At 37.2% G+C, this 13,806-nt stretch overlaps 1 protein-coding gene and 1 long non-coding RNA gene across 4 annotated transcripts in view; one reads left to right on the top strand and one right to left on the bottom strand.

Annotated features, from left to right (window-relative positions):
* The window catches only part of LOC135201416 (solute carrier family 25 member 45-like), a 41,899-nt gene that overhangs the window by 23,873 nt on the left and 4,220 nt on the right, over positions 1 to 13,806 (bottom strand). For 2 of the 3 annotated variants that reach the window (XM_064230324.1, XM_064230323.1), the window contains exon 2: positions 1,936 to 2,031. The exons of the other annotated variant lie outside the window; for it this stretch is intronic. In XM_064230324.1, coding sequence (XP_064086394.1) covers positions 1,936 to 1,981 — 46 coding nt within the window. In that variant the 5' untranslated portion in view covers positions 1,982 to 2,031. The remainder of the gene's footprint in view (positions 1 to 1,935; positions 2,032 to 13,806) is intronic. 3 annotated transcript variants of the gene reach the window in all.
* LOC135201417 (uncharacterized) lies at positions 2,494 to 11,442 on the top strand. The gene is made up of 4 exons (XR_010311527.1): positions 2,494 to 2,915; positions 3,197 to 3,405; positions 10,123 to 10,234; positions 10,500 to 11,442. It is a non-coding gene; the product is annotated as an uncharacterized LOC135201417 (long non-coding RNA).

Genomic DNA, 13,806 nt, shown 5'->3' with positions numbered 1-13,806 from the left:
GATTGGACCTCCTTTCATATTCTCTTTTCGAACTTTTACTGTCAATTTCCGTTTCAGCGCTGAATGACCTCGTTGGTCCCAGTGCTTGGCCTTCGGCCTAAATTCTATATTCAATTCAATTCAGTTCAGTTAAACTTAGCACAAAGGTCAGCCATCAAGCTTATAAATGTGCACGAAAGGGGATGATTGTTTCTAGGCAGCGTCTCCCCATGAATCCTCCTGCCAGTCTTTCACTCACGCCCCCCATAGGGGGTTAGTGCCGTCAGCACACCTCGGGCGGTGCACTGTAGGCATTACTAAGGGTTCTCTGCAGCGTCCCGTCGCCCCCTAGCTGCAACCCCTTTCATTCCTATTACTGAATCTACATTCATATTCTCTTTCGTCCATCTTGTTTCGTAATGCAACTGCGAAGTTTTCCTCCTGTTACATCTTTCAGACCTTTACACTTTCCTATTCAGCGCTGAATGACTTCATAGGTCCCAGTGCTGGCCAAACTTCAGAAATTCTATTCTATTCTGTTCTAATCTTACGCTATTTCACACAAACTCCTTGCGCACTGGTAACTTATAAGTAAGGTTTTCCACAATTGTCACAAAAATGTCAATTCAGCAATGTAGTTTATACTGAAGATGATACCGGAACTTGATTAAAAAAGAAGCAGTAAGTAATAAGTTCAGTATTTTTCAAAGTATATAGATATGGTAAGTGGCAACATATTAACACATGTACTCTCATATGTTCTCGTATCACGAGGACGGTGTGTTTGACACCTTTAAGAAATGACAATGTCTTGAGATTCATCTAGGATTTAGTAACCATGCAACTAAGTGTCGACTGGTCAAACACAAGAGGTCTGTGTAGCTTGATTATCTTTCATTACCTTTACAGAAAAAAAGCCTTATGTCATCAAAAGACTGTCCGTCTACCTGTCTTGTCAGTATATTTCCAAAGGGGCTCTGCATAGTTTCGAAGAAACTGTCAAAAAGTGAAATTACGGTGCAATGTTCCGTAGAGTTTGTAACATTCGAGCCGTCAAAGAGACACTTTGAGTGTGAGTATGCATATTTCAGCCATGAAAACCTTTTAGATTGTTTTAGTGACAATAACTTTGTGGTCTTGACCTTGGCGTTATTACTGAAAACAACTGCCATGGGAGCATTCGTGCTTCATCAAGCCATCGGCAGACTTAGTATGCTTTCGTAAGAATCATAATGGCATCTTCTTCAGAATGTTATCAGCAGGAATGCTCTTAGAGAGTTAGTTGTTCGGGGATCGGATGGGACTAATGGCCTCAGAACACCATGCCCTTAGAGCGCTTTGTTCTATGCACAAGACTTCAGATTAGGGCATCATAGTCCATTAGATTCAAGTCACAAAGGAGCAGATTTAGTCTTCTGTAAAAAGAAACGATTGAGATAGCGTTGTCTGTCCGCCCTCATACCTTAAAAACTGCTGAGGGTAGGGGCTGCAACTTGGTATGTTCATCGTCCACCTTCCAATCATCAAACATACCAAATTGCAGACCTCTAGCCTCGGTCATTTTTCTTTCATTCAAGGTTAAAGTTAGCCATGATCGTCCGTCTGTCACCGCTATAGGGTAACAACACAGGCCAACAACGGGCCGTGACTGAAAGTTTCATGGACCTTGGTTGAGAGTTTCATACAGCATTATACGCTGTACAGAAAACTCGATTGCTCCGAAGAAACGAAGGCGCATTATTTTACTTCATAATGAATTATCGAAGAATTTGTAGTTTTGACTCCTCCCTCCGATCATAACCTCCGCTTCAGAGCTTCTGTCCGCTGATGCCTCCAACTAACAAGTAACAACACAGGTCACTGGAGTGAATGAATTCGTATTTAACGTTTAAATATTCCTTGACACTTCCTAATTGCAGTTTTATATTATCATTTTAGGACAGCTCGTTCTCTTACCTCCAATCCACCCGGCTACGAAGTCGAACCAAAAATCATTGTCCATTGTTTATTTGTTCGTTGCTTCGTGCTTCCCTTCAGTTTCTGCCTCAACTCCTGGAAGAAATACGAACTTGCTATAAGCACAGGATCATTACGATGGTACATACTTAGCACTAACGACATGTTGCATAGAATTACACACATACAGTATATATATATATATATATATATATATATATATATATATATATGAATAATTATCACTTCGCCGTGATTCTTATAAATTATTCGAGCTACAATTGTCCTTTAAATATCCCTTTCGCTCCACCTCGTAATTAATTATATTTTCATATATGTAAACCGAAGGGGAATTCTTTAGTTGATCATAATTTCGTACTCTCGCGAGGTAGAACGAATTAGGTATTAAAGAATATTTGTAGCTCGAATAATATATGTATATATAATATATATATATATATATATATATATATATATATATTATATATATATATATATATATATATTGCTACGTCTATAGAACGCCTCGCCTTCCCAGCAGAGTTTTAGTGATATTAATTATAAAAGAAGCAGCCATGCCTTCTCCTAAAGCGACTGTTGTTGGGAGAGTGGGCATGTCGTAGGGAGATATTTCCGGTCTGACGGAAGCTTAGGGTAAGAGAGGCAAGTCACAAGAGTAGCTAGGCTTCGAGATGGATTTTAGGGACTTCTACAATAAGACCTATTTTCCTTCCCAATTTGCTGGCGTTGTGTTTACCACTTTTCAGGCGATGCTCGAGGCGGTCTTTGGAAGCCCCGTGATTCAGAAACAACCAGTATCGCTCTCAGTCAACTGCAGTCTGTGGTCCAGGACAGATGTCCAGCCGGCCAGCCTCCCAAAACTTAGGCCTGCCCAAGGCGTACTGGTGGACACGAACCCCAGACCTGAACAGAGGTCAGGCCGCATTCTTCTACAACGATACACTGAATATTGCATCCAGGTACGTCTAAGAGTGTAAACTTCAACCCAGCACCTTTTACTACCATACGACTCTTGCTAAATTCATTTTCAATTCTCATTTTTACCCCTTCTACATCAAAAGCCCTTTGTCCTCATCGGGCCACGTGCTTCCCTTTGTGACTTGTTAAAGACCAAGCTTTCGTGCATACCTCAGTGAACCATTCGAGTTTACCTCCCCCAATGTTAGAGAATTAATCAGCCTTAATCAAAGCAAGAAGTCATTTTTTCTTTTATCTCGTTTAATCTGGGATTCTTTTCCAGATTCCATGAGTCACGTGCCGTCTATCTGCCCGCAAGTGTGCATTACAAAAGTTTATGAAAACCAGCTTGAAGTACTCCAGTGGAGCCATCATTTACCTTTTCTCCAGGCCAGCACGGGCCTTTTTGTAAATAAATAGCTGTAAAGTAACGAGCTGAGTTTTCTGGCGACCTTTCCCTCTAAGAAATTATCAATAATAATCAGTTTTACGGTAAGTTCAATTAATTTCAACTTGTCTTTCTTCAGTTATTTCCGTTTACGTATATAGCCTCTCTCAAGGCCAGCTAAATACGTAAATATATACTATATATATATATATATATATATATATATATATATATATATATATATATATATATATATATATATATATATATGGTTATATTATATATATATGGTTATATATATATATATATATATATATATATATATATATATATATAGGTATATATATATATATATATATATATATATATATATATATATATATTATATATATATATATATATATATATATGGTTCTAGGACAATTTCCATACGGACAACTTTCATGCGGACAACTGCCAGTATGGACAGTTGCCAGGCTGACATTTGCCGTCCGGACAATTGCCATTGTTTCGAAAATATATTGGTTAAAATGAAGAAAAAAGTTATTGATTTTCTGGCCATTTTCTTTAGGATTTTCTCGCTGTTTCTTTCAGAATAAGTTATTTTTTTTCTTTGGCTATTTTTATTTTTTGTTTTTTCAGAATAACAGTTTAATTGTTGTCAGGTTGGTTCTTTCAAGATTACTTTTCATTTACTAAATCACTTATAATTTATAAAAGGAAAATAACAAAGGTAAAGCAGTATCAAAATAAATGTTCCAAAAAACTTTTATTTATAAACATCACATTTAGTTTAAAAAAATTAATGCTAATAACATAGATGAAAAAAAATTATTATAAAAATCACATTCAATTAGTAAAAAATTATGTAAAGAGTTTTATTTAAAACATCACATTTAATTAAAAAAAATAAACGGGAATAAAATGTGTTTAATCAGATTATAAAACTTCAGAATATAGGTAAGTTATAGGCAATGAAACGTAGAAAAATAATTTTATCGTCAGGATTATACCTGCTGTAAGCGTTTGTTTATGTTCTTATGCTTAGTGGCAGTAGATCTCTCATCTCCTCTTTCCATGTGAAGCACTTTTGTTTGGGACAAAACTTCCTCCTTCATGAAACGATCTATGAGTTTCCATAGGTTAGGGTGAGGTTGTTGAGCATTATTTGATAGAGCACTATGAAATCCTTCGAGACTGTTGTTTGCTCGAGGCATAGACCGTAGAGTTTTTAGGTTCATATTCCAGTGGGAAATTGGAAATAATGGACTAGCTCTTCTGCGATTTCCACCTCTTCCTCTGATGACTCCGATGTAATTTACCTCTAAATACGAGAGAAATTCTGAAGGAATATCCTCATCCTCCGAAAGTTCCTCAAAACCTGTAGAAGACACATCTTCAACTGGTAAAAATGCAAGAGCAGAGAGAGAACGTATCTTAAGACAAATTTCGGCATCATTGTGGTATCGAACTTTATACCCCAAATTAACAATTTTCCTGTAATTTGCTTGGCAGAAGTGGAAGAAACATCCACTCACATCAGTGTCAGGAAAAGTACATTTAATTGCGTTAAATGATCCTTTGTCAAAGTCACTCATTATAGTTAATGGATTTTTTGCAGCAATTCTTGAATTTTTTTGTAAAGCATTTTATAAGTTTCCTCTGTTTTGTTCGGAAGAAGGGCATAAATACGAGGAAAACTACACTTCTCTACTTGGACATGGATGGTAAAAAGTTGATAGAAAATTGCTGGTGACACCTTAAAGGAGCCATCAACAGCCCAGTTTCTGTACCTCCTTAAATGTTCAAACCCTACTTCAGTAGCAAATATCAGAATGCGAATATGGTCATCGGCTCCCGAATCATACTTTAGAAACTTTTCCCCTGATGAAAGATGTTGGAATTCTGTTGGAATGCAAAACCCTGACCTTTCCGTAGGGATTGCAGGAGCACTGAGGTTCTGCTGCCTCCATCGACGAATATTTCTACTTAGATGCTGGACGTTTTGTACTTCAGCTCGTGTGCAACCATCCAACGGCGACAAGCAGCTTGAAACTAACGATCTTGTAGATAAAGTTTTCGAGGAGACATCTTCCTTTAGCTTTGCAACAGCACTTTTTGCTTCAACTGTACTTTTAGAGGCTGCATGATTATGTTCGTTGCAGGTCTTTATCAACTCGTAGTTTTCTTCTTTTGATTTTGTCTGTACTCTAGCTTTACACGATTTTTGTTTCCTCTGTGTACACTCCCAGTAAATTACGGATTTGTCTCTATTGTATCCATTTCGATGATACATGTACTGAAGATCATCCACTAAAATATCGTTGTCACGTTCACTCTTCATAGTTGAAGCCATTTCTAAGGGGTGTAGAAAAAGAAAGAAACGTTCGCTATCCAAGTCTCTTGAAGTTAGTAAAACAACAGAGGGAACCCCTAAAGTAATAAAGTATTGGCTATGAACTTTCCTTCAATTCACCTAGCTGAATACCATCTAAACGAGTAATTTTCCAAAACAACTAATTTCTAATACTTTCCCAAACAACTAATTTTGGATATTTTCGAAAACAAGTAATTTCGGGTAGTTTCCAAAACAATTTAGAAAAGAACAAATTTTTCGAAACAATGGCAATTGTCCGCATGGAAATTGTCCGCCTGGGAATTGTCCGCACACACACACACACACACACACACACACACACACATATATATATATATATATATATATATATATATATATTATATATATATATATATATACATATATATATATGTGTGTGTGTGTGTGTTATGTTTATAATTTTCTCCTGCGATTCGTAGCAGTTATCCGAAATAATTCCATCAGCGCTAAACCTATATCGGAAGAATGTTAAATTTTAGGCCTAACAGAGACCTACTAACATTAACCCTAGAAATACACTTGTCGATTGATTACCATAATTGATTTTTTTTATTTAGGTCATGATTACTAAGTCAGTTTGTCGAATGAATGAGAACATGTAAGAAATTTTTCTTCTTCTTATCGAATCATTTTAGTTCTGACTTCTTGTGATCGCGTAGCGCTTAGGCCAAAGTGACTGGGCCCCCTTTTCTTTCTTACGTCAGTATCTTTGTACCAGACTGATTAAGGGTGTTAGGAGAAATATCATTCACCATTTAAGAACATTTTGAATTGAATTGAATCCTATAGTTCATCTGTGAGCCATTAGCATTAGATCACATTTTACATTTAACACATCTTTAAAACAGATCTTTACAGAGGATATTGCATAAATTTTAATACCTTTGTAAAACTTTGAGCTGCTGTATTTTTAAGTCCTGGATATTTTGCAAGTTCATTGCTTTTGTCAAGGACCAATAATGACTTGGCCACGTGGGGGCCAGCTCACACTTACTCTGGTGTCTTTATCAGTGGCGAGATAAGATGAAATGTGCTCCTCTCGTGACAGAACTTATCGTTATCAAGGATTTGTCGTCGTCAATGTCTTCATTATCGTCGTCGGTTCAGAGTTGCTGCTATTTGTATTTTCTTTCGAAGTATATTTCTCTATTTCTGCTTCATCCTGTCTGTCTTTTAAGCATTCAGAGAAATGAATAGGGCTACTATAGTAGATTCACATCAACCGTGCATTTGATGTCTAGGGCCAGTCCCTTACGACGCTCCTGATTGGCTGTTGATAAGCCAATCACGGGATGAATTCTGGAAACCCCCAGCCTTTCTCGAGAACCCACATAGGCAGGATGTACGTTCCCCTTCTCCTGGGGGATACTTTTGACAGACGTATTCCCTCAGGAGAGGTGGAACATAGATCCTACCACGTGAACTCTCGAGGGAGATTGAGAGTTTCCAGCCCTGTGATTGGCTTATCAACAGCCAATCAGGAGCGTCGTGAGGGACGGGCCTAAACATCAAATGCGCGGTTGATGTGAATCTACTATAGGAACGTATCCTGTAGTGCTGGCTCAGGGGTTGCTGGAAAAGGTCACCTATCCAAGCAACGACCTTCTGGTCTGGCGTTTGAATAGTGAAAAATGTCACCCAGATGTTGGTATTCAAGGTCTAGTTCTGTAGACCTTGGTGGCATTATTATTATTATTATTATTATTATTATTATTATTATTATTATTATTATTATTATTATTATTACTATTATTGTTGTTGTTGTTGTTGTTGTTGTGTCGTTTAACGAATGAATCATATATGTAGAGCAGGGGTTCTTAGCAGAGGGTATCCATATACCCTGGGGGTAAGAGAACCACATGCCAGGGGTATGGGACTTGATCTCTGTATATTAGTATATATTTGATTTTAATGTGTCAATGTATACATGGAATCATTATATAAATAAATAACTATATAAAACTACAAATGCTTTTGATTTTCATGTATGTTCTATTCCTAGCTATTCATACCTAAAGTATGGATTAAACTATTGTTATATTGTCAGCAAATAGGACTTAAGTAGACTTAAGAAAATGGGGTATGGAACCATGATGGGCATTTCATTGGGGGTCTGGAGTCATCAAAAGGTTAAGAACCCCTGATCGAGAGACTTAAGTCTTGTCAGGATCATAAGTTTGCAACTGAAGGATCAGAACTGGAACGCGATAAAGTTAAAGAAGTTGGACAGTTCAGTAGAAGAAACCTAAGAAAACTGCTTAGAATTAAATGGTAAAAAACAAGGCAGCTGTCAGGGGCCGAAGGGATGCTGCAAAAAAGTCCTTGGTTCGGTCTACACCAGAGGTGGCCAAACAGTCAATCGCCGTTCCCCCATAATCCTATATGAACAAACAAAAACACAAGCACACACACACAAACACACACATATATATGTGTGTGTGTGAGGCAAATGTACTCATGTTTTATCGTTCTATTGCGCTATTTGAATCCCACCCCACCCTAATGATATTTGATTATGTAGTATGGCAGTTCGTAAAGGAGTTTCAGTCTTTAGAATAGGTCCCGGAGTCCAAAAGTCTTGCCACCCCTGGTCTACAGTGTGTCTGTCATACAGGATGAAAAAGACCCGTAAGGAGTTGGAGCTGATGGCCTACGAAGATATGTCAGAATGAGAGGGACTTGGTGTCCAGGGAATGCAAAACGTAAATGACAAAAGGAATCCTATAAGGCGCTGAGATGTACGAAAAGTATTAGAATGAAATGGACTTAATATCAGGGGAATGTAAATGACGAACTAATGTACAGTATATAGTCGTTAACATATGCAAGTATACGAGGCTTCTGTTACGTGTATGGCTTCCTCTAAAGAAAAGTTCCAGTAAGGATGTATGAGGCAGTGACTGTTGGTCGTGTTTATGTATCTAACCTTTCTGCAACGAAACATCTTTATTAGTTTTCTGTTAACAAAAAAAAAATTCGAGATGGCTTTCTCTGTCCGTCCGCAATTTTTCTATCGGAACCTTTTCTGTCCGCCCTCGGATCTTAAAAACTACTGAGGCTAGAGGGCTGCAAATTAGCAAATTGATCATCGACCCTCCATTCATCAAACATACCAAATTGCTGCCCTTTAGCCTCAGTAGTTTTTATTTTACCAAGGATAAATTTAGCCATAATCGTGTGTCTGGGAACGATATAGGACAGGCCACCACTGGGCCGAATTAAGGTTGTATGGACCGCGGCTCATACAGCATTATACCTAGACAAAAGATAGATCTATTTTCTGTGGCTTTGATTGTACACTACAGAAAACTCGATTTCTTCGGCGCATTTTTTACTTTTTTTGGCCACAGTTGTAATTCTTATAATGGGATGATCATTTTTATCTTTCCTTACTGAAATTACTCCATGTCACACGACCCTTACCTCAGTACGTTCTCAAAAATGGGTCTACAGGTAAACTGGTAATGTTTCTCTCTGCACCGGATACCTTATCAGTATAATGTGCGTCCAGACTGGCGTGTTCTCCCGCACTGGATATTGTGGAGATAAGCATTTCGTCTGATAGACCTGATAAGCACTCTTCTCTATATCGATATCATAGTACCCCGTAGGGGGATAGTGCCGTCAGTTCCTTTTCCTGTACCTCCATTCATATTCTTTCTCTTCCATCTTGCTATCCACCCTCTCCTAACAATTGTTTCGTATGCAACCGCGAGATTTTCTTCCTGTTACACCTTTCAAACCTTTTTACCGTCAACTTCCGTTTCAGCGCTGAATGAAACTTTTAGGTCCCAGCGTTACGCATTTGGTCTAAATTCTATATTCCATTCCATTCCATATCTGAGTAACCTGATATGCGCTTCTCTTCCGTAGTGTGCGTTGACGACTATACTCTGTTTTTTTTTCATCTGTCCATCCGCCTGTGGTGTTTTTGTATGGTAACACTGCGTCCCGGGCTTTAGATATGTAGTCACATTCAGCTTACATTCAACGATTATAATAATATCCTATTTCGAATATTAACGGTGTAATTCGCATACAGTAAATTATTAAAACACTTTTCAGTCGCAAATGTACACCCAGATATCCTTTTATTTACCTAAAACTTACACATAGCGTAACTATCTAAAGCCCGGGACGCAGTGTTACCATACAAAAACACCACAGGCGGATGGGCAGATGGAAAAAAACAGAGTACAGTTGATATTATATGGAATATGTATATAATTAAGTATTTCCCTATTGTTTTTGTAACCTAATGTATGCTGTATTCTTGTTTGTTTATATGTATGTTGCAGTGTCAGTTTCATTGCTGTGAGTGTATGTGTGTGTGTAGGATTTTTTTTAATAGTTTTCAACTGTATTATATTGATGTTGTGAAATTAAAAGTATTTAGTAATCTAACGTTTTACCTTTGCAACAGTTGTTCATCAATCAATCAATAATAGCCTCCCATGAAGTATGAACTTCACGAAACTCCTCTCCATTGTGGAACTGACGCTTTTAGCAGAGGTGCTTTGAAATCACTTACTAAGGTAAGCGCACAACAATCTTTAATTGGAAAGGCTCAAGAACAGCTGTTTCTGGAGAACAAATGCACAGTTATGTACGGGAACATATTTTTAAAGATAAATCTCTACAGAGATATTTCGGCAACCTGTTCGATTCCTGTTTTCAGTCTGTGGCTTCGTCTGACGACCGGTACCTTATTTTGTAAACAACTTTGCCTGTTTTGAGTGTTTCTATCTTTACTATGAGTATTGTTTAAATAATAGGTGCTCCTTCTCTGGTACCGCATAGGTCTGCTTGGTGCCTGCTCATGATGGGGTCATTGGCAGTGGGAAAGCTGACTAGACTAAGAGGAAAGAGGAACGAACGCATCATCTCAAACAGTTATGAGTAAGCAGGTTCCTCGCTGTGACTGGAAGCTGACTTTGAAAAGGTCGTGCATTCTAATGAAAAGACGTACTGGTTTTCCCTCTGTTTTCACATAAAAGAAACCTAAGAGATTCCCGGTATGTATCCAGCTACGCATCACCTCCGTGTCGCTATTTTACAGTACTAAAACATGACGCAAACTCAATGGGACGCCGTGTGTAGTGCTATAATAGATTCATATCAACCGTGTATCTGATGTCTAGGCCAGTCCCTTACGACGCTCCTGATTGGCTGTTAATAAGCCAATCACAGTGTTGGAAACTCTGTATCTATCGAGAGAGTTCACACAGGCTGGATGTATGTTCCATCTCTCCTGAGGGATACGCCTTTCAAAAGTATCCCTCAGGAGAGGTGGAACATACATCTTGCCTATGTGAACTCTCTCGAGAGAGACTGAGAGTTTCCATTCCATCCCTGTGAGTGGCTTATCAACAGCCAATCAAGAGCGTCGTAAGGGACTGGCTTATAGACATTAGATGCACGGTTGATGTGAATCTACTTTTTTTTTTTTTATAGCTCCCCGGGGATCAAAGTATTATGTACACCAATTTCTTTATATTTCTATATAATAATAACTGATATCTTTGATCTCCCGAGAGGCTAGTACTAAAAACGGTGTCGCTTTGAGCTTCGCCATCTTCAGTACTATTGTAGCACCTCGGAGGTGGCGCGTAGGTAGGTACAGTGGGGCTCAAATCTCATGCGACATGATTCTTTTTGTATCGTCCATATTCTCAGACTCAACGTGACATTGCCAAGTAGTGCTATTTTTTTTCTTTTTTTTTTATTTGTAATGTCATTCATGTCGAAAGCAGTTTGGGTGAATTCACAGCTAGCCCTTAATTTTCCTTATGGTTTAAATAAATATGATCCCATTTATGCATTGGTATCTTAATTTGGTAAAATAATATGATCCCATTTAGACAGTGGTATAATTCTTAATTTGTGTGATTTGAATTGATTTTGTTATTTTTCTTATCTTTACGTTGCTCAGTTCAAGTGTGGCGTGATAAGGTTAGCGTTGCCAACAATGAAAGCACACTTAACATGCTCCTCGGACTGGTCAACATAACCATGTCTGCAGCATTATGACAGTAGACCTAATAAGCTCAGCAGTCATAACAACTTTCAATGTAGGAATATGAATTAAAACAAGTTTTATTTGAATGTTGAAGATTTCGGCTGCGTTTAAGCTGCCTGTATGTTGGAAAATGTTTTATAGGCCTAAAAAAATAATCGAAGCCATCTGAGATGTAATCTGTTACTTATGAATTTATTTGTAGAGATCACCTGTTCTTTGAGGAATATGAATTGCAACCAGTTTTCTTTGAATGTTGAAGTTTCAGGCTGTTTAAGCTGCCTGTATGTTGCAAAATGATTTATAGGCCTAGAAAAATAATCTAAGCTTTCTGAGATGTAATTTTTACTAATGTTTTTATTTGTAGAGATTACCTGTTCTTTGAGGAATAAAAGATGATGATGATTTTGGTTATATGGAGAAGATGGTTATTAATCGAAATATCATAAGTATTAATATCAAGGCATATGTAACAATTGTTTTTCAACTGGTTTACGATATTATTTTCTTAAAAGTCCTTCTGCTCGCTTTTGGTGTATAATTTATTCTTTCATAAGGTAACTTGAAGTGCAAGAATGTGTAGATAACCTCATTTGCTTTCTGGCCAGAAATTGTTAATATAGAGATGTGAATGTTAAGTGTAAAGTAAAGAAATCTAACACCTAGGCCTAGGAATAGTATCTTGGCTTTGACAAATAGGCGAATATTTGCTAGTATGCTATCAGTTTTGAAATATTTAAGAAAGATAACAAATAATTATGTATGAAAATCCAAATATTCCTTTAACACATAAAGTAAATGTTTTCAAGATAATTTAATGGTCGCTACTCATTGTAGACTACTCATATACCAGGTGGTTGTTGTTGCACCGACACTGATACGTCACACATGCTCCCCTCCAGGGTTGCCGCGAAGTCCGCACATCACCGAGAAACTAGCTCCGCACCGGGAGTTGTAGTGTTAATTGCCAAGCAATGTTATTTTACTACACTAACTAGACTAAATAGTCACCCTGCTTATATTATATTAACCGTATCTTTACCAGTATATGAGTTGGGTTTACTAATTAAACCTTTTTAGGGTTAGAGTTTCCCCTTTCCGAAATTCAGTTGCTTCATATCTTCTGAGACATTACGTAACTTTAATGATGGTCAAATTTAGAATCCACGGTCCAAATATAACAGGTCAGCCAGACAGCTCCCTAATTTTAAGCCTCTTCTGCGCACCTACGTCATCTGAGGGAGCGTGGTGGTGAGAACCATTAATTAAGACCGTAGGTCTAACACACCGTCAAGACACCTTTATTTTTTTTAGAAGAGAATGATTTTGAAAATATGATCTTTCAAGTGTCAAAAGAATGTAAATAAAACAACATTTGCCTTTTGAAAATATTTGATCAAGTTACCGAAATTCAGTTGCTTCATATCTTCTGAAACATTACGTAACTTTAATGATAGTCAAATTTAGAATCGAACGAGACACGCGGACAGTGTTCAGTCTTGAAGCTGATCTATTACATTCGATATATATATATATATATATATATATATATATATATATATATATATAGTATAATATATATATATATATATATGTGTGTGTGTGTGTGTGTGTGTGTGTGTGTTAAAGAAGATCAAGGGCAGGAACACGAAGAGATTCACATTATCCTTTAATCCTACGTTTCGTGACAACATCGCCACATCTTCAGGGATTTTTCTACAAAATAAAGTATAAAATGTTAACATAAAATAAGAGCTGATCACAAGATCCAATAGTTGAAAAGTAAAAACAGTTTAATGGTAAAATTACAACTCTCATACTTAAATTACATGCACACTTGATTAAAACAGACCAGAAATACCAAACAACTTACAAATGACGAGAAGAGTATTTAAAAATTAAAGCTAAATTACACAAAGATAAAAGTAATAACAAATATCATAAAAAGTAAAAGTCATATATTCACAAAACCACAGCCAAAAACAGCTCAACACTCAACCAACCTTTCAGCATCAAAGATAAAAACACACGAAAAGTACACAACGTCAAGAGGCACAAGGAGTGACAGAATAATTAGGCTAAAAACAAGCA

This window comes from Macrobrachium nipponense, chromosome 28 (assembly GCF_015104395.2).
Source record: "Macrobrachium nipponense isolate FS-2020 chromosome 28, ASM1510439v2, whole genome shotgun sequence".
In the NCBI taxonomy this organism is placed as follows: domain Eukaryota; kingdom Metazoa; phylum Arthropoda; class Malacostraca; order Decapoda; family Palaemonidae; genus Macrobrachium; species Macrobrachium nipponense.
Note: the sequence above shows the minus strand (reverse complement) of the source record. Positions and strands in the feature narration are given on the sequence as shown.